Source organism: Panthera pardus, unplaced genomic scaffold (assembly GCF_024362965.1).
Source record: "Panthera pardus isolate Hobbes unplaced genomic scaffold, ASM2436296v1 HiC_scaffold_8, whole genome shotgun sequence".
Taxonomy (NCBI): Eukaryota; Metazoa; Chordata; class Mammalia; order Carnivora; family Felidae; genus Panthera; species Panthera pardus.
The window spans coordinates 6,651,724-6,672,568 of record NW_026527013.1 but is presented as its reverse complement, the minus strand read 5'-3'; the positions used below and the strand labels follow the sequence as shown (position 1 = coordinate 6,672,568).

Below are 20,845 nucleotides of genomic sequence, written 5' to 3'. Positions count from 1 at the left end.
TCTAGAAATGTTGGTGTATTTGTCTTCCCAAATAAATTGCAAGCTCATGAAGACAGGGGACTGGGTCTCTGATTTCTCAGCCTTTTAGAAACAAGGTAAAGTTACCCCTGAATCACAATTGCTGAACTGCATAGACTTGAAGTCTTAGTTGGGGGTAGGGACTGGTGGGCTTTGGGCTATATCATGGACCTCCCTTTCCTGCTTGCATCCCAGTTCTGTCTCCTTTTCTCATTTCAGGTTACACCCACTGGACCTCAGCCCCCACACCCAGTGGTGAGTACCCACAGCCCTGATGACTACATGCTGTGGACCCCTGGTGGACAGCCACTGATCCCCTGCCCCAGGGCCTGGGGAAGAGAAGTGGCTAGGAGACCTGACGGTCTTACCCAGTTCCTCCTACATTCAGTGGCTCTAGCTGGACAGGAAAGATGCCCTACTCTGAGTCCCCTTCTTACTCCAGACTATTCATCCTTAGCTCCTGTGACCCCTGTGCACTTCCCAGGGACCTCGATGGTGCCAGCCCACTTCTCCAGCTCCACAGGTAGGTGACTTCTCTCTCCAGCTCCTTGTGAGGAGTCTCAAATCTATATCTGGAAGTTATCAAGAAAAACCCTGGAGCTACCATGGGCTCCCCTGCTCTGCTCTGACCTCCTCAAGAGCAGAGAACGTGTCCTCATCTGTCCAACTGCATTGGCCTTAGACAATTGACCAGCCCTCTCAGTGCCTCAGCGCCCTCATCAGCCAAGCAAGAATAATCATGCCTCATAAGGTCGTTGTGAAGGTTGAATGAAAATGTATGGAAGCACACAGCACAGGGACTACCAAAGAATTTAATACGATGGACATCACTGGGCACATGACCTGTGCCAGGCAGAGGGGAGAAGATGCTGAGCCAGGTGTGGTCCCTCCCCTCACCAAGTTGACAGTGTACTAAGACTGGAATTGAATGTGCAGTTACAATTGATAATAATTGTAAAAGATAACCATGGGGCCCCTGGGTGACTGTCAGTGAAGCATCCAACTCTTTTTTTTTTTTTAAGTTTATTTATTTTGAGAGAGAGAGAGAGAGTGTGTGAATAAGCATGAGCCGGGGAGGGGCAGAGAGAGAGAATCCCAAGCAGTCTCTACGGTGTCAGCACAGAGCTCTTGGGCCACCTGGGTGGCTTAGTCAGTTGAGTGTCCAACTCTTGGTTTCAGCTCAAGTCATGATTTCACAATTCATGAGTTCAAGCCCCACGTTGGGCTCTGTGCCGCCAGTGCAGAGCCTGCTTGGGATACTCTCTCTCCCTCTCTCTCTCTGCCCCTCCCCTGCTCACGCTCACTCTCTCTCTGTCTCAAAATAAATAAATAAACATGAAAAAAATTTAAGATAACCATGTTATTCAGCACATAAACATGCCACACTCTGTACTTCTGCTTCTTAGTTTTATTTTTCATTTTTTTGATAGGAAAAATATTTTCATTTATTTATTTATTTTAATATAATTTATCGACAAATTGGTTTCCATACGACACCCAGTACTCATCCCAACAGGTGCCCTCCTCAATGCCCATCACCACTTTCCCCTCTCCCCCACCCCTCATCAACCCTCAGTTTGTTCTCAGTATCCAAGTGTCTCTTACAGTTTGCCTCCCTCCCTCTCTGTGACTATGTTTTTTCCCCCTTCCCCTCCCCCATGGTCTTCTGTTAAGTTTCTCAAGATCCACATATGAGTGAAAACATATGGTATCTGTCTTTCTCTGACTGACTTGTTTCACTTAGCATAATATCTTCCAGTTCCATATTCACGGAAAATTGCAAAATATAGTAGAGTTCCCTGTATGCTTCATTCAATTTCTCCTCAGTGGTTACACCTTCTGTAACTACAGTATGATATCAAAACCAAGAAATTAATTATGAAAATCTATAGACCTCAGATTTTACTAGTTTTACATGGATTTCTGTGTGTGTGTGTGTGTGTGTGTGTGTGTGTGTGTGTGTGGTTTTATGCCATTCTATTACATAGGCAGATTTTCATAAGCACTGCTACAATCAAGGCTCAAAACAGTTCTATCACTGCAAAGGTGTTTTACAGGCATACCCACCCAGCATCACTCTGGCAACCACTAATCTGTTTCTCATCTCTTTAATGTTATTATTTTGGGAACGTATTAATAGCATAATACAGCATGCAATCATTGGGGATTGGCTTTTTTTTAATATTTTAAAATTTTGTTTATTTTTGAGAGAGAAAGAGACAGAGCATGAGCGGGGAAGGGGCAGAGAGAGAGAGAGGGAGACACAGAATCCAAAGCAGGCTCCAGGCTTTCAGCCGTCACCACACAGCCCAACACAGGGCTCGAACCCACAAACTATGAGATCATGACCTGAGCTGAATGAGGCACCCAGGTGCCCCTCAATGACATTGAGTTTTAATGACAACAGAACAGGGGTGCCTGGGTGCCTCAGTCAGTTAAGCGCCCAACTTCAGCTCAGGTCATGATCTCACGGTTGGTGGGTTCGAGCCCCGCATCGGGCTCTGTGCTGACAGCTCATAGCCTTGAGCCTGCTTCAGATTCTGTGTCTCCCTCTCTCTCTGCCCCTCCCCTGCTCATTCTGTCTCTCTCTCTCTCTCTCTCTCTCTCTGAAAAATAAATAAACATTAAAAAAATTGTTTTTAAAGACAACCGAAAGAAGCTGGTTTTGCCTTCTTGCTTTAAATATACTTTTGAATGAGGATATACTTGAGAGGACTTATTCATAAAATGTCTTATTAAATGAGTTAATTGGGGGAAAAATTGTTAGCTGACAAATTGTTCCTCAGGCAAATTTTCAAACGTGGCATTGAAGGCTGAACCTACCTGGGAGGGTCTTCAAAGGTGCCCTGGTAGGAGAAAGAAGCTGGCTGGAGCCAAGACAGTCTTAGGGTCCTTAGTTCTTGGTTCATCACCTGGTCTCATGTTCGTCCAACCCAGCCTAGGGGTTTTGAGGGATATGGGCGTTGAGCAAAGAAAAAGATATGACCAGTAGATGGCAGTAGCGCACACAAACGTGAATGGGCAGCACGGGTTTGCCTGCAGGGGAGGAACCTCCGAGGGGACATCTTTAAGAGGTTAGGGCATGAGGATCCAAATAGAACATACCACTGCCTCCGCTCCCCACCCCCACTCCATCCCCAGCCTCAGATGAACAGAGAACGATACCCAAAAAACATCCCAGGTGAGGGTAGTCTCTCCCTGGCATCTCCAAGATGATAGAGTCCTCTGAGCAGGCTAGGGTCGTGTGTCCCAGTGGCCCATTGCCTTACAGCTGGTCCAGACCCGACTCAGTGCATAGCCTCTTCTCCTCCTTCCCCACTGCAGCTGCTGGTCCTGCCCCAGTGCCCTTCACCCTGAACTTTACCATCATCAACCTGCACTACACGAAGGACATGCAGCCGAGCTCGGCAAAGTTTAACTCCACAGAGTCAGCTCTACAACGCCTGGTGAGAACCCCCTGAAACCCATCCCTCTCTTCCAACGTCCTCCCCACCCTCTTTGAGTCTCCTTCCTGTACTTCTGGAGGATACGGACGGCTGGAGGGGAAGAAAGTTTCTAGGTTCAAAACTTGGATCTGCCATGGAGAAGTGATGTGCCTTCGGAGTAGTGATCTTACCTTCTGGTACCATTTCTTCCTCTGTAAAACTAAGATCATAAAAGCATTGATCCCAAAGGGTTCTTCTGAGAATTAAGTGTTGTATCGAGATGACTGGGGAGCTGCTGTTTTATTTTTGAATATGGTGTTTTAAAATGACGGTTGCTTTTACGTCTATTTTTCATTCACCTTCTTCCTCCTTCCCAGCTCAAGCCCTTGTTTGCCAACAGCAGCATTGGTCCGCTCTACATTGGCTGCAGAGTGACCACACTAAGGTGAGACCTCTTCTTTTTTTTTTTTTAATTTTTAAAAACATTGTTTTAATGTTTATTTTTGAGAGGGACAGGAACAGAATGCGAGTGGGTTAGGGGCAGAGAGAGGGAGACACAGTATCTGAAGCAGGCTCCAGGCTCCGAGCTGTCAGCACAGAGCCCCATATGGAGCTCGAACCCACGAACTGTGAGATCATGACCTGAGCCAAAGTCGGACTGAGCCACCGAGGCGCCCCTGAAAACACTTCTTTGTCTTGCCTTAGGAGGCATAGTAAGGGATGGGCTGGTTGGGCTGGCCAGGGCCTGGCCTGGGGAGGGAAGTAGGTGCCGAGGGCACAAAATTTAAGGAGGTGCTCCCCCTCAGGTGCTCACCCTGTGTCTGCACAGCCCCTGAGAGCAAGCACTCCCTTAAATGTTGCATCCAGGCACCTTGTGTGTCTCACACAGTTCCCAGCTCTGGTGCCAGCCCTCTCTCGGTCATCTTAAATCCAATCCAATCATCAAACTTGCAAGGTCCGAACAGGTCACACTCAGACAAGAAATGGCATGCCAGCACGGCAAGCATTGGACGTTTCTTTTTTCTAAGAACCTTCTTGGAAGTCCAAGGACTATTCTTTTGGAATCCAGGTGATGGTTAATGTGCAAAGAAACATAACTTCAGTGGATAGGAGATGGGGCCACTCTGGCTTACATGTTCCATGTCCAAAAGGTAACCAGTATCTCTTGTAACAGTCCTGACACGTTAAGAGGTTTACCACGCCTAAGGAAGCCCAAAGCGATAGCTTCCGTCAGGTATTGTTGTCCATTTTCGGCCCTCCCAGAAAAGATGCAGGCCGTCAACAAGGGGTCATTGTCACCATAAGCAGCATCACCGGTAAACACGAGTGACATTGCACCTTTAACAAGTTTCTAGGAGACCAGAGCTAGAAGCAGCTTGGCTCCAGGTCACTTCCATCCTGTTGAGGTGCAAGGGACACTCTGTCCGTCCCCAGTAATCTGGCAGTGCTACCTGCCCTTCAGGGTTAATTTTTCCTGCTTCCTTTGCCAGGGAGCTGGGAATACAAGAGGCAGGTGGACGGTGGGTAGGGGGTCTTTGCTAGGCAGCATCTCATGCTCCGGTGCTCAGGCCCAAAAGTTGGGTTGGATCAACTGCTCAGAGCAGAATCCAGTGCTCAGAGCTGCTATCCAGTGCTAGGGACTGTAAATGCTTGGTTCTGTGAATATTTGTTAAACAATTAAACAGTTAATTAAAGAGTTATCTGGCACCAAAGCTAGATATTAGTATCATTTCCAAACCCCATGACATTCTGAAATGATATTTTTAAATGTTTTTATTTATTTTTGAGAGGGAGAGAGAGAGAGAGAGAGAGAGAGAGAGAGAGAGCCCAAGTGGGGGAGGGACAGAGAGAGAGGAAGACCCAGAATTTGAAGCAGGCTCCAGGCTCCAAGCTGTGAGCACAGAGCCCGATGCGGGACTTGAACTCACGAACCATGAGATCATGACCTGAGCGGAAGTTGAGTGCTTAACCAGCTGAGCCGCCCAGGTACCCCCCAAACACCATGACATTCTAACAAAAGGGTTAGAGCATTATCCACACTGCAAAGATGGGAGAACCGAGTTAGACACACTTAGGTGGATTATTCAACAAGTGACGGAGCCAAGGTTTGAACCGATGGTCATCTGACTCTAAAACACCCACTCTGGTCCTTTGTTGTGTAAAGATGCCCCTTCTCTTACGATCAGCTCCTGTCTGGACAACAAAAAACAGGGAAGCAGGCATTCACATACAGGCGGGCTGATAGAATGATGTCCTGCCCGGGATGCCTCTCTGTCGCATACCCATGCCCAGGTCCTTCTCTCCCCAGGCCTGAAAGGGGTGGAACAGCCACTGGAGTTGACGCTGTCTGCACCTACCGACCTGGCCCTTCGGGTCTCCAGCTGGACAGGGAGCGCCTCTACTGGGAACTGAGCCGCCAGACCCATGGTGTCACCCAGCTCGGTTCCTACATCCTGGACAGGGACCGTCTCTATGTCAACGGTGAGCATCTGGTGGTGACAGGGGTCTCCTCCTGTACCCCAGATGGATTATTCTGTTGGTGCCCTGAGCTCTGGACAGAGGATACATCCCTGTCTGCCTCTAGACGCTTCTGTCCTCATTCTTCTTTTCCTTGTGAGATCCTCCTTCCCCACCAAGGGCTACATCATACACAGGGAGGTGGAGAGTCAGAGAAAGGTTATAGGAGGCACTACCCACTGTCTGGAAGGGACAAGACCTCCTGATGGAATCTGTCCTTCCAGCAGTGGCCCAGCCCCTTCATCCTTTGCTTAAACTTTTCAAACATCCCACCTCTCTCTTGTCCACTCTCTGCAGGTTACACCAGATCACCACTGACCCCCATCCCCAGTGGTAAGTGCTCAAACCCTACATGGCTCTATGCCCCCACACCTCGTGGGAACAGCTGCTCCCTCTACCCTAGCCCAGGGCCTCATGGAGGAAGGAAGCCTTGAGGGGCCTGGTCACCCCCATACCCCTACCTCTACCTTCTGTGACTCGGGCTGGGTATCAAGGGCCCCTGTCTTCGGCATCTCCAAGGTTATAAGGCTGCATCTTTCTTATTTATGCTGTTTGCTTCTCAGTTCCTGTGATTTCTACACCCTCAGGAACCTCAGTAGCTCCAATCTCCTTCTCCAGCTCTACAGGTAAGAGCCTTTTCTCCATGTCTCCTTCCTTCCCACCCACGTGCCTCTGTGCTTAGCAATGAGAAGGGCAAAAGGTATGTGCAGGCAGGTCACAACAAGGGGACAGTGTGGGGAGGATGATTTTGGGGGACCATGCCTTTGTAACAGACCAGTCCAACTCCATCCCTAGGTTTGGAGAGCTCTGTAACTCTGGGTTTTCAATCCCAGGCTAAAGCAGTGACTCCTTTTAATCCACTCTGCTTTCTGTGAAGGTGTTGTATCAGCTAGGTTTTACTGCATAACAAATGACCCTCAAATTTACTGGATTAAAACAATCACATACTGCTCTGCTCTCTAGTATATAGGTCAGCTGGACAGTTCCTTGGGTCTGAACCAGGCTCCCTTATGTGTCTGTAGTCACCTGCCCGTAAGCTAGGTGACTCTGCTTCTGGAAGATAACTGACGGATGGCTGGGGTGCCTCAGTTCCCTTCATGTGGACTCTCATCATCCCATAGACTAGCTGTGGCTTCCTCATATGGTGATCACAGACTTCCTAGAAGCAAGAGAGGCCATCCCATTGGCCACAGCAAGTCACGGCCAAAAGTCAAGAAATAGGCTCTTGGCAGAAGGGGCTGCCACACCACACTGCAAGGGTGTAGAATCTGTGGTCACTTTTACAATCTACCTCAGGTGACCTGCCAGGGACCAACCTGTGACCGTGTTGGCCTTAGGGGACCCATGGGGGGTCGGTTAGTGAGATTAGATGCAGTGGTACATTCTGGAACAACTCTCAAAGCTTTACCTCCTGCTAGAGTAGAATGGAAATAGTCATGGGCAAATCCAGGACTAATTCCCAAAGGGCAGAGACGAAAGCAGAGAAAGCAGATGTAAGTAGCAACAGCAACAATGTCTACAAAGCAGTGACAGCACCATTCACAGCTTGTTTGTCACATCATGCAGACTCTGCTTTACGTGTATGATCTTTGACCCCAGCGGATAGACACTGCTCTTTCTCTGTTTGAGAGAGGCATAGACTGGTTCTTGCGGGGCTGAGTGTTTTTCTGAGGTCACACAGCCAGAAGATGGGCAGGACTCCTATTTAAGTCATTCAAGCTCTAGAATTTGGGCTTCTGTCCTAAAATAGCTGTGTGGCTTTGGGGAAGTGACTTAACTTCTCTGAAACTTGTTTTCATCCTCTGTCAACTGGGACTAAGTAAAAGGATTCACTTCCAGGGTTTGTTTGAAGACTACATGAGATACTGGATAGAAAGTTCTTAGCATAAAGGAAGCTCTTACCAAACATCAGCTCTCATGATTGCTGTTATTTTTGTTGTGATTATTAACATCATTACTATTAGTAGAATAACAAAATAAAGTCTCGCATTTGGGGAGGAGATATTCTGAGCTCTTGAACTAGATGTGAATATACTGGGCACCAGGGATGTGGATCCAGACTCTACCCCACCATCCCTAAATCCAGCTTAGACAGTGGCTCAGGGCATGACTTTTCTCCCAACCTCACTGCAGTCTCCGGCCCTGACTTGGTTCCATTCACCCTCAACTTCACCATCACCAACCTGCGCTACACAGAGAACATGCAGCTTATGGGTTCAGCCAAGTTCAACGAAATAGAGAAGGTCTTGCAGAGCCTGGTGAGAGCCCCGCCCACCTCATTCCTGTACCACTTGCTGATGCCCGCCTACCCACTGACCCCAGCCCCACCTACCTCTCCCATGTCCCGCCTACCTCCCCCATGCCCCACCCACCTCTCCCTGTCCCCCAACGGCTGCCATCCCCACCCAACTTGCCCCAGCCCTGCCCTCGTCAAGCTCAGACCTTCCGCTCACCTCCCTCTCCTTCAACAGCTCAGACCCTTATTCAAGAACACCAGTGTCGGCCCCCTCTACTCTGGCTGCAGACTGACCTCGCTCAGGTGGGACCCCCAGAGAAGATGGCCCAGTGAGGCACAGTGGAGATTCTTACCATGGTCCTCCAGGGCTCACTCCTCACTTTGGCCTCAGCCCTTTCCAGCTCCCAGCCTGGGATAACCACTGTCCCTTGGGCTGCTGGCCCCCAGGCCCTGCTCCAGACCTTCCCATCCTCCTGAGTCTCAAATCTCCCATGCAATATTTAATGGGAACAAAATGACAGATCATAGCAGCTGGAAAGTTGCTGGAACCGAATTCCTTCATAAAGGACCCATCCCTGATCCTTCACAAAGGCTATGATCCCCAGTCTACCATGTCCACACTACATGCAAATATTTCTGAAGGCTGACACACAGCAAATACTTAGTCAGACATTGGAGTTCTTGGTGTATGGTCACTACTGACATTCTGGGCCAGAGAGTCCTTGTCATGGCTGGCTGTCCTCTGCACTGTAGGCTAGTTAGCAGCATCTTGACTACTCGATAGATGCCTGTAGTATCCCCACCCCAAAGTAGTGATGACCAAATCTGTCACCAGGCATTGTCAAATGGCTCCTGATCCAGAGCACCCCAGGTTAGAGTCACTGGGCGAGATGCTTCCTGTCCATCATCTCCCTGGACTCTCTTAATGTCACTACTATTACCCCTATGTTATAGATGGGAAATCATCAAGGCACAAAAAAGCTAAGGAGCCTTCTCAGAGCCAGTGGCTGTCAAGTGGTGGGGCCAGGACTCAAGCCCAGCCTCCTCAGAGTCCATACCTGTTCCCACTAAGCTTCTTTGCTTCTTTTCTTTGGGAAGAACCATGGGTTCCCTTCCCTTCCCCATAATCCCAGCCTTCAATTCCCTGCTCCCTTCCAGTGCAGACATGTGCAACTCAGCCCCCCTTCACTGAGTGATGGGGCTTCTGAGCATGAGGGGGCCCTCTCCATTCCGAGGTCCCCTGGAGGGTTCAGCCTTGGTGGGCATCTCCCCAGGATATCTCCATGGCTCCAAAAATAGAATTTGAGAAAGGATTCCCTCCCTGCGGTGCTAAGATAGAGCAGGATGGAATGAGGCCCTCTTTCTTGGGGTCTAGCCCAGGGTACTGATGCACCCACAGCAGAAGTGCCCTCCTACCACTGCCCTGGCGTTCTACAAATTTTCTTTGCATTCACAAGCATTGCTTGAGCACCTACTGTGTCCAAGCTCCATGCTGAGCTCTGAAATCTCCATGGAGGCCAAAGCATTGACTCTGCCATCAAAAAGAGGGTACCACGTTAATTATATGCAAACACATGCAAACATATGCACACAAATTAATTATATGTAATTATTATATGTGAATTATGTGATTAATGATATAAAAACACATAACTTAATGGTGAATAAAACAATAGTGGCAGATACTCCCCTAGCACTTAGGGAGGTACCAGATACCGTTGTAAGCCTTATACTTACAACAACAGACTTAATCCTCACGAGACATACCTGGGTACCATGATTACACCCATTTTATAGATGAGAAACTGAGGCCCGGAGAGACTGTTGCAGTGCCGAGAGATGGGAAGTGTAGTGGGTCCAGGAGGAACTGAAGTGGCAGCTCATACCTGGAGAGGAGGACTCGGTGGCCAGGAGACATGGCTCCGGGCCAGGAGGAGTGGTTCAGGGAGAGGGAGCCACAGCTGAGAACCTAAGGTAGCCAGCATGCAGAGCAGACATTCTCACCCACAAGGGGGGAGGCGCGGGGTGGCCGTGAATGCCGTGATGTGCATGTTGGGACAGCACAGTGGGGCTTCATCCACAGGCAGTAGGGAGCCGGAAGGATTTCAGCAGATTCCCGACAAAGGCAGATTCCCATTTTAAGTGAGACTCGGCAGTGTGACGATGGTGCATCATAAAACACAGAGGGGCCCGGTCTCAGGAGGCGGCCCCGAAAGGAACCATTTTCAGCATGTGGAGCAAATTCCCTCAGTGGTGGATGACGAGCATGTCGGGGCCTGTCGACAGGAACCGCACCGCTTCCTGGCTTTCCCCATGGTGCCCCCATAATGGTAGCCCTCAGGGACCCTCTGCAGATGGATCTTAACCTTCTGCACCGCTGTGTCCTGCCCTCCCCAGGCCCGAGAAGGCTGGAGCAGCCACCAGGGTGAACACAATCTGTTCCTACCGCCCCGACCCTGCGGGCCGCGGGCTGGATAGAGAGAAGCTGTACTGGGAGCTGAGCCGGCTGACCCGTGGTATCACCTGGCTGGGCCCCTACACCCTGGAGCAGGACAGTCTCTTTGTCAGTGGTGAGTAGCGGCCACCTGCCCTTGGCTGAGCTGTCAACCTCACGTTTCCCGCCCCCCCCCCCAACCCCCAGGGCTTCTTTAGTCCTGCTTCACCTCAACACCTCCCCTCTCTCTCGCCCTCTCTCCGTAGGCTACACCCACCAGACACCAGTAACCGCCCCCAGTGGTGAGTACTCAGGGGTCTTCAGGAGCTCTCCCCGCCCCCCCCCCCCCCCCCCACCACCAGGGAAGGAGGCTGCTGCGGGCACCTCCAGCTGTCAGGGAGGGAAGAGATCAGGGACACAGGCTGGGAAGTCATTGCAGTAAGACTCAGCTGTGCGTCACCTCTGTGCTGTTGGCTGGACACAGAGAAATGGCCACCACGTGGGGGTGGTCGGGCGGACGGAAGGAAGTACCTGAACGTGGGCTTGAGTAAATAAGAATGTCAGGTGGTAAACTGTCTCCTGCAAATCACGCCCACCTTCGCCTGCATCATGTGATGGTCTCGTGTCCACACCGGTGGTTCTGAGATTAGGTCCCCAAGGACCCTCAGCCCTTGCTACGGTCCCCAGTGAGACGGCTGCTATTCCCAGGCCCTCGCGTATCCATCCCGGGCCTGACAGCCTGGCCTCTCCTCTCCCTCCCCTGCTGCAGCCACGGGACATCCCCTTGTGCCTTTCACCCTCAACTTCACTATCACCAACCTACACTACGCTGAGGACATGCAGCCTCCTGGATCCTTGAAATTTAACACCACGGAGAGGTCCCTGCAGCGCCAGGTGAGAGCCGCGCCCACCTCACCCTGCCAGCCCCGCCCACCTAGTCTCCATCCTGCATTCTGGTGCCAGCCCCGCCCACTCCTGCCCCATCCTCCGGCAGCTAGCCCCTCTCACCTCATTCTTGCCCCGCCCACCGATACCATCCTGCCCCTGCATCACAGATCATCTATGTTTTTTTTAATTTTTTTTACATTTATCTATTTTTGAGAGACAGAGAGACGGAGCACAAGTGGGGGAGGGGCAGAGAGAGAAGGAGACACAGAATTCGATGAAGGCTCCAGGCTCTGAGCTGTCAGCACAGAGCCCGACGCGGGGCTGGAACTCACGAGAGCCGTGAGATCATGACCTGAGCCGAAGTAGGACGCTCAACTGACTGAGCCACCCAGGTGCCCCACAGGTCATCTATTAAGTTTCCTTGCCCTCACCCACAGCTCGGACCCTTGTTCCAGAACACCAGTGTGGGCCCCCTGTACTCAGGCTGCAGACTGACCTTGCTCAGGTGAGACCTTACAATCCCTGGCCAGGGCTGCCTTAAGCGCTTTCAGACCCTAGGAGTTCCCTCTGCTTCCTTCCTTCCCTCTCTGCCCTCAGCAGAGGTGGAATTCAGGAGGCACTGGCTCCAGGATCAAGGCCTCTTCTGATTGTAACCACCTCCCTCCCCCCGCCCCCAAACTGTTCCCAGATTCTGCAGAGCCCCTCAGTAGGATGGGGACCCTAGTCTGGTCATCCTTCTGAATTTCCTCCTGCCTCGATTTGACCAAAGAGGGTACTTCCTTGAGGTTTTCAGTTCTATCCCTAGGATTCCTCTCAAGACAAGCATGCCTTTTCCACTTGCTTTAATCCCCAATTCCAGCTCTCCGCCTGTCTCAAGTAGAAGCCCTCCCGTCCCCATGCCGTGAGGCTGCAGGTTTCAGACTTGCGATTTAATAAAAATCCTCCCACCCATTGACAGTGTGCATGGTCCCAGGCTGGCCAGAGGTGGGTTCCAGCCTCCTCGCTTCCCCTGGCCCCTTTCTGTCCCGCCCCAGGGGTCCCAGGAGCCCTGCCTGGGGACTGCATCAATTGTTACCTCTACCTGCCCTCCCCAGGCCCGAGAAGGATGGGGCAGCCACTGGAGTGGATGCCGTCTGCACCCACCGCCCTGACCCCACAGGCCCTGGGCTGGACAGAGAGCGGCTGTACCAGGAGCTGAGTCAGCTGACCCGTGGTGTCACCAGGCTGGGTCCCTACACCCTGGATCCCAACAGTCTCTACATCAATGGTGAGGGGCTGCCACCCATGTCTGCACTTCTCCAGGCCCCACATCCTCCTCTCCATCCATTCCTCCCTTTCCCTCACTCCTCCCCCTCCTCACCCTTTCTCCCTCGACCTGTGCAGGTTTCGCCCACCAGACGCGGGCCACCACCCCCAGCAGTGAGTATTCAGAGGCTTCAGAAGTCCCTGCAACCACGTGAGGCCCTGCCCTTAGAACAGAAGAGGCCAGGAGCCCACCGCCTGCCCTCCGCACCCCTGCTCCACCCCGGCCTCGGGTGAATGGGGATCCATGCCCATTAAAGCCCCAGACATAGGCCCCCGGTCCCTGGCATCTGCAGGATGACGAGGTCCCCACCCCGAGCACCTGTCTCCTCCCAGCTTCCGGGATGACAGACTCTCCATCCATGGTGCGGGCTGTGCCGGGCTGTGGGTCTCCTGCTCCCTGTGGGTTCTGCAGCAGCAGGCGCTGCATGAGTTCAGACTTCCCCCGGGGCTCACATTTCCTGTGCTTTGGGCAAGGTTTTGGTCTCTCCGGAGATGTCTTCCCGATTGTCTTCCTTGTGAGGAATCATGGCTGGGATGGTCCAGCTGCCTCACAGCCAAGTTGCCCCTTCACGCAGGACCTCTCCGTTCCCCTCCTCCTCATCTTGCTTTCTCTTTGCAGGTCACACCCAACCGGCTTCAGCCACCACCCCCAACAGTGAGTATTTCCGACCTCGTGTGCCTGTGACCACCACCCTTCCCCTGCTCAGTCAGCCAGGCCTTCCCTCCTGTTCCTCCCCTTCTGGATGGGAAGTCCCGAGGACATGTATGGAAATGCGGGCCGAGCTGGAGGTGACAGGAGCCGCCTCTCCCCCCAACACAACTGAGGACGATGCCCTGATGTCTCTCTGATGGGCAGAGAGACAAGGACACAAGTTATCACAGGAGCCACCACTGTTACCACCATTCCCACACCGATGGAGCACACCTCTGATAGCATCCCCTGTGGTTTTCTCCCTCTGCTGCTGTCACCTCCGCATCCTTCTCTAGCTCCAACCCTCAAGCCCTCAAGTAGGAAGGTTCTACTGGTACCAAAATCATTTCTACGAAATCCTTCATTCAAGATCACTTCTTCTCTCGTTGCTTATTCAGCTTCCCCAAGGAAACTCATCCATTCCCATGGGTTTCAGGGAGCATCTAGCTTCTGTGGGTCCAGCTGCTCAGAATCCAAATCTCGAGTCTAGCCCACTCCAGGAAGCAGCTTCTGATGCTTGGTCCACCCACCCACCTCCTGGACATCACCGGGGCCCTTGGTCTCTGACTCTGAAGTCACAGTCTCCTCCCAAACTTGCTCCCTTTCCTTATTACCGAAGGCAGGGACATGGGTGTCAACCTTGGCCCTCCCTCTCATTCACCTCCCACATCCATCCATCCATCACCAAATCATCTCTTCTCCCTTTGTAATATTTTGCAAGTCCTTTCTCTATATCTGTGTCACTCAGCCTTGATTCAGGCCATGGGCATTTTTTTTTTTTTGCCAGGACTAATGCAGTAGCCTCTTCTCTGGCCTCCTACAGTCCTCTGCACAGCGGCTGCAGCGTCCCTCCCTCTGTCCACATAATTGCTGTCTTGTTGACGATCTTTGAATGACTCCATCTTATCTACATGTCCAAACCCCTGAGCTGCATAGTCACTGCCCCCCCTTTCTGGGCTCCCAGGACCCCTCCAGTCTCACATCTATACTTCCTCATGGCCACAATGAAAGCATTCAAGTCCCTTGAGTACAACTACCCTGTCCTCCTGCTGGGCTTGTGTCCAGAGGCTGATTCTTCCGCTTGAGTGCTCTTCCTCTTGCTCAGCTGACTCTTACTCATGCTCTTGGTCACATCTGAAGTGATGCTTCCTCCTGGAAGCTGTCCTCAGTCATTTGTTGGATACCCCTCTGGAAATGCACAGCCTCCGGGCTCCCCTGCAGCATGATGGTCTGGCCACTCTCCTGGCTTCAATATTAGCAGCCTATGCCCCACCTTGGACCCGCAGAGCCCAGCACAGAGCCTCACACACATGAGACACCTGGTACACGCTCACTGAACGAAACGAGTGAAGAATTCCATGTTCTCTCCTTCCGCCTCTGCAGTCCATGGCTGCAGTTAGGTCCTCTGCCAGTACTCTACCGTTAGAGCTCCAAGCAACCTTGGCCCTTACCGTGGTCCAAGCTGGACATTTTTCTCTTCCTCCCTCACTGCAGCCACTGGCCCCGCTCTGGTGTCCTTCACCCTGAACTTCACCATCACCAACCTGCACTACACTGAGGACATGGGGCACCCCAGTTCCTTGAAGTTCAACTCCACCAAGAGGATCCTCCAGCACCAGGTGAGAGCCGCTCGATGACCACCGTCAGCGCCACCAATGCCCGCCCGCCTAGCCCTTCAGCCCTTCTGCTCACCCTCCTCTCTCTCCCCACCAGCTCAAGCTCCTGCTCAGTAAGACCAGTGTCGGCCCCCTCTACGCTGGCTGCAGACTTGCCTCGCTCAGGTGAGACCCTCGGGTGGAGGGATGTGTTGGGTCCAGTGGATCCTCACGCGCTGGCCAGCAGGGCTCAGTTCCTGGGCATGCCTTTGGCACAGCTGGCCTCCAGCACCCATCACAATGCTTTCATGCCTTCTTCATGCCCCCGGAGTAGGAACGCTCAAGACCTAGAAGTGAGGCATCGTGCTTATACTTACAAAATCCAGACGATCATCTGTTTTAGATGAAAGCTTTCCTCTTGGAAGAACCACTAGATCTTGTCTGCCAATTCCAATTAAGGTGTTTTCTGTTCTTAGTTGTGAGGGGGTCATCTCCAACAAGAGACACTTAGGAGAGCCCCTTTGGCCTTCAGAGCCAGCCCTTTTATACCCTCTCTGCCTCCTGCCTTCTACCTTCTTGCTGTCCCCATCCAGAAGGACCCCTCCAACAGTATTCAACATTCCCATGTCCTTCTTTCCCCAGGCTTGAGAAGGGTGGGACAGCCACTGGAGTGGACATCGTCTGCACCGTCCACTCTGACCCTGTGGGCCCCAGGTTGGACAGAGAGCGGCTATACTGGGAGCTGAGCCGTGAGACCCATGGCATCACCCGGCTGGGGCCCTTCACCCTGGACAGGGACAGCCTCTGTGTCAACGGTGAGGGGCTGTGCTCCCACAAGGGTCTCTTTCCCAGCCAGAGTTTGTGTTTCTCTAAAGGAAGCTGTGGCCCATCTCCTTCTCCTCTGCTCTGGGTTCATTCCAATGATGGTACCATGGGCTCCAGCCACCTCCGATCCCACTATTTGGACACCTCCTCCCTAAGCATCCCTCTTCCGCCTCTCCCTCTCTGCTTTTCCCACAAAGGCCCCTAAATCCTACCTTTCCCTTACTCCTTTATGCTCACCCCAACTCCCACTCAGCTCCTCTGGCCTTCTCTCTGCAGGTTACACCTATGGAGTCACAGCCCCAACTACCACTGGTGAGTATTCCTTGCCCTGGCTTCCTGGGTCTCGTCCCCACTTTGGGATTGGGGAGCAGCTGTTGTCCTTTACCACCTGTCCTTGATGAGGAAAACAACTGGAAAGGACCCTCATTCATCCCTTCTCTCCCTGGGATCTGGTGGAGAGTCCCAGCCTAGGGCTAGAGCATCTTACACACAAGTCTGTCCCCCCACTATTCTGACCCCCACATGTTTTTCACTCAGATTCTCCTAAAGCTGCCCTGTTACTCTTTCTTTCTTTCTTTTTTCTTTCTTTCTTTCTTTCTTTCTTTCTTTCTTTCTTTCTTTCTTTCTTTCTTTCTTTCCTTCTTTCTTTCTTTCTCTTAATGTTTATTTATTTATTTTGAGAGAGAATGCACAAGCAGAGGAGGGGCAGAGAGAGAGGAGAGAGAATCCCAAGCAGGCTCCTTGCCGTCAGTGCAGAGCCTGACTCGAGACTTGATCCCACAACCTTGAGTCGTGACCTGAGCCAAAATCAAGAGCCAGATGCTTAGCCAACCGAGCCACACAGGCGCTCCCCTGGTTCTCTTCTCTTATCCTTTTACTCACCTCTCTGCTCATTGTTCTGAGTGTCTTGACATCAGAGTTGTGCAGTTGTTGGATTTTCAGTGAACACGTACTGAGGCTGGCTGCCTTGCAGGCACCGTGCTAAATTGCATACTGAATTAGTCAGCTCTGGCTGCCAAAGCAGCCACCACAGGCTGGGTGGCTCAGAGCACAGAAGTGTATTTTCTCGCAGCTAGAACCTGGGGGGTGCCAGCAGGGCTGGGTTCTCTGGGGCCTCTCTCCTTGGCATGTGGGTGGTGACCTCTTACTGCCTCTTGGCATGGTCATCCTTTGCACACACATTCCCCATGTCCCTCTGTGTCCCAATCTCCTCTTCTTATACAGATAGCAGCCAGATTGGATTAGGGCCCACCCCAACAGCCTCCTTTTAACTTAATTACCTCTCTAAAGACCCTGTCTCCAAATACAATCATGTACTGAGGTCCTGGAGATTGGAGCTTCCCAAATTTCGGTGGTTGGGGGGAGACTCAATTCATCCCAAAGCACATGCACCTTATCCTTTCATTCTTGCTACAAGCATGTGACTTAGCTCCAATTTACAGATGAGTAAACCCAAGCCCAGAGAGGCTGCCAAGTCACACAGCAAATAAATAATAGAACCAGGAGTTCCTTGACTCCAAAAACTCACAGTCTCATTCATCTCTCAGTTAATTTTTTTACCATGACACACTGATTTTTGGTGCACACTTGTCTTGTTCAAGTTCATGGGCCAAACTCCCATTGCATCCCCAGCAAACCCTGGAATGAGGGCCTTGTAGCTTTTTCAAGAGTTAAATGCCCTTGCATCCGAGGTGTGTTTTTACAACCCTCGCAAACTCTTCATGGGTCCATCTCTGGTCTTTTACACCACAGTATCCTCATTTGCTCCTTCCAACATCAGCAGGGTTCTGGGCTCCTCAGGTCCAATGAGAACCATATTTCCCCAAATGATAGGAGGAAAAATAAGTTAAATTCATTCAATTGGCTGTGGTTTGTTTATCAGTATCCAGTCCTTGGAATAGATTCAGAAGCATTATAGTCTTTTTTTTTTTTTCAACGTTTTTTATTTATTTTGGGACAGAGAGAGACAGAGCATGAACGGGGGAGGGGCAGAGAGAGAGGGAGACACAGAATCAGAAACAGGCTCCAGGCTCCGAGCCATCAGCCCAGAGCCCGACGCGGGGCTCGAACTCACGGACCGCGAGATCGTGACCTGGCTGAAGTCGGACGCTTAACCGACTGCGCCACCCAGGCGCCCCAAGAAGCATTATAGTCTTAATTCAATGTACATGGAGGGAAGGCAAGATGGATGGGTGGAGGGATGGATGAAGGAAGAAGTGATGAACAGAAGGAGGGAAGGAGAGAAGATGGATGAGCAGATGGAAGGAAGAAAAGATGAGTGGAAGGGGAAAAGGAGGGAGGAACCATGTCTAAATAGATGGAAAAAATAGATGTGGAAGGAAGCAAATATGGATAGATAGAAGGAAGAAAAAGGGTGGAGGAAGGAAGCAAGGAAAGGTAGGTAGGTGGAAGAAAGTGAGGATACAAGGAAAGACAGACAGAAGGATGCATAATGCATAGAAGGTATGAATGGGAAGAAGGAAAGACTAGGAGTGATGAAGGAAGGAATGATGTATGCAAGGATGGTGGCTGGCTGGCTGGCTGGATGGGTGGATGTCATGGGTGCACAGATGGATGAGTGAGTTGATGGAGAGATGGAGGATGGATGGATAGAGAGATAGATGGATGGATGGATGGGTGAATTGATAGATGGAATATGGAGGATGGATGGATGGAGACATGGATAGATAAATTCATGGATGGATGTCATGGGTGCATGGATGGAGGGAGGAAAGGAGGGAGGGATGGGTGGATGAATGGATGATGGAGAATGTATGAGTGGAGAGATAGATGGATGGATGTCATGGATGCATGGATAGATGCATGAGTGGGTAGATGAAGAGATGGAAGAAGGATGAATGGGTGGAGAGATGGATGGGTGCATAGACAGATGGCAGATGAAAGGAAAGAATGGATAGAGGGAGGAAGAACCAAAGATGGATAGAAGGAAGGAAGGAAGGAAGGAAGGAAGGAAGGAAGGAAGGAAGGAAGGAAGGGTGAATGCATGGATGAATAGAAAGTTGGAAGGAAAGAAGAAAGGAAGGATGGAAGGAAGGATAGACAGAAGGAAGCTTGGAAGGAGTGATGAACAGAAGAGAAGGAGGAAAGAAGGGAGGTCAGCTTTTCTTGCAGAGGTTTGTCCTAAACAGTTGACCCTGTGCTGCTCCCTGCTTATCTAGTCTGGAGTCAAACCACCAGGCCTCTGTTCTTACTTGCATCATATATTTATTTATTATACTTCTCCTGGGGTCTATGCAGGTCACCCCCACTATTGAACACTGGGCCAGCTGCATGTGTTTAGGCAAGAGCATGTGTATTATCAGGGGAGTTCATGAGCAAGGACTCTGGGGTTGGAGAACCTGGGTCCAAACCCTGACTTTCCCTCCCTCCAGTCATGTAACCCTGAGCAGGAGATCATTTCTGTGCTGTGGTTCTCCTTTGTTTAGTGTGGAGAAGTCTAGTGCCCAGCTCATATTCATCTGGGTAAAAACTCCATTTGCAGTGAGTGATCAGGAAGTATTTGCTTATTTGTCTTCTATAATAAACACTCAAATAGGTGTTTACTCTGTGCCCAGCACTGTGCTTAAGCACTTTACAAAATTCGACTTGTTCAAACCTCATAACAACTTTTGAAGTAGGAATCATTATTATCTTACAGATGAGTAAATTGAGGTGCAGAGAGATTGGTTACAGCTGCTAGTTGTTGTTTTTTTTTTTTTTTTTTACACAATGCCTAGAAGATTGGCATACCTGGGTGTTATAGAGAGACAGAGAGAGACAGACAGAGAGAGAGGAAAAGAGAGACAGAGGCACGGAGAGATAAAGAGATAGAGATGGGGGAACAGAAAGAAAGTGAAGGAACATGTCTGGGGTTATCCTTGGTCCCACATCAGCATGGTAAGCTGGAGCCTTTCCTTCTGGGAAAGAACAAAGCCACCATGATTTCCACAGAACCCTCCCCTCCTGCACCTGGGTGGAAACACCATCTCCAGCCCCCAGATCATTAAGCCTGTCCTTCCTTGCTGCTGGAGTTGTCTCCATTAAAACGTGGCCCTCGGGTTTCCTGGGAGGAGGACAAGAGGCCCTTGGAAGGCCCACTGTGGGTGGATGTTGGGCACCCGACCTCCCACAAGCCTTGGCTCTCTCTGCACTTACCACAGCTGGGGAGGCCCGTGAGGAGCTGTTCACACTGAACTTCACCATCGACAACCTGCGCTACTCAGCGGACATGGGCCGCCCCGGCTCCCTCAAGTTCAACATCACAGATACCCTCATGCAGCACCTGGTGAGAGCACTTCTTCTGCCTCTGTGCCTCCATGACCCCCTCTAGGGGCTGTCGCCACCTCTGACCACACTGGCTCTCTCCTTCCTCTCCAGCTGGGCCCATTGTTCCAGAAGAGCAGTCTGGGTACCCGATATACAGGCTGCAAGGTCACCTCACTAAGGTGAGAATCCCCCACCCACCATGGCCCACCGCCAAAGGACAAGGACTGTCCTGGGGCCACTCCCGGTTGTGGTGGACTGTGTGGGAGGGTCCTTTTTGGCATCATTTTTTTTTTAAATATAATTATTGTCAAATTGGCTAACATACAGTATGTAAGGTGTGCTCTTGGTTTTGGGGGTAGATTCCCGTGGTTCATAGCTTCCATGCAACACCCAGTGCTCATCCCATCAAGTGCCCTCCTCAATGCCCACCACCCATTTTCCCCTCTCCCCCACCCCCATCCACTTTCAGTTTATTCTCTGTATTTAAGAGTCTCTTATGGTTCGACATCCATTTTCTGATATTACGTTGTTGTAATTGTCATAAAATATCTATAGACATAAAACTAGCCATTCTAACCATTTTCAAGCATACATTTCAGTGGCATCTGTTACATGCATGATGTTGTCACCCTTCCCCACCATCTA

The 20,845-nt window shown here is 51.1% G+C and overlaps 1 protein-coding gene across 3 annotated transcripts in view; it reads left to right on the top strand.

Moving 5' to 3' along the window:
• The window catches only part of LOC109254162 (mucin-16-like), a 93,829-nt gene that overhangs the window by 52,355 nt on the left and 20,629 nt on the right, over nucleotides 1-20,845 (top strand). For all 3 annotated transcript variants that reach the window (XM_053896636.1, XM_019427842.2, XM_019427843.2), the window contains exons 20-41: nucleotides 238-273; nucleotides 476-541; nucleotides 3,343-3,464; nucleotides 3,821-3,888; nucleotides 5,752-5,924; nucleotides 6,258-6,293; nucleotides 6,524-6,586; nucleotides 8,094-8,218; nucleotides 8,432-8,499; nucleotides 10,594-10,766; nucleotides 10,897-10,932; nucleotides 11,400-11,524; nucleotides 11,956-12,023; nucleotides 12,613-12,785; nucleotides 12,902-12,937; nucleotides 13,443-13,478; nucleotides 15,009-15,133; nucleotides 15,228-15,295; nucleotides 15,752-15,924; nucleotides 16,211-16,246; nucleotides 20,095-20,219; nucleotides 20,312-20,379. In XM_053896636.1, coding sequence (XP_053752611.1) covers nucleotides 238-273; nucleotides 476-541; nucleotides 3,343-3,464; nucleotides 3,821-3,888; nucleotides 5,752-5,924; nucleotides 6,258-6,293; nucleotides 6,524-6,586; nucleotides 8,094-8,218; nucleotides 8,432-8,499; nucleotides 10,594-10,766; nucleotides 10,897-10,932; nucleotides 11,400-11,524; nucleotides 11,956-12,023; nucleotides 12,613-12,785; nucleotides 12,902-12,937; nucleotides 13,443-13,478; nucleotides 15,009-15,133; nucleotides 15,228-15,295; nucleotides 15,752-15,924; nucleotides 16,211-16,246; nucleotides 20,095-20,219; nucleotides 20,312-20,379 — 1,999 coding nt within the window. The remainder of the gene's footprint in view (nucleotides 1-237; nucleotides 274-475; nucleotides 542-3,342; nucleotides 3,465-3,820; nucleotides 3,889-5,751; nucleotides 5,925-6,257; nucleotides 6,294-6,523; nucleotides 6,587-8,093; nucleotides 8,219-8,431; nucleotides 8,500-10,593; nucleotides 10,767-10,896; nucleotides 10,933-11,399; nucleotides 11,525-11,955; nucleotides 12,024-12,612; nucleotides 12,786-12,901; nucleotides 12,938-13,442; nucleotides 13,479-15,008; nucleotides 15,134-15,227; nucleotides 15,296-15,751; nucleotides 15,925-16,210; nucleotides 16,247-20,094; nucleotides 20,220-20,311; nucleotides 20,380-20,845) is intronic.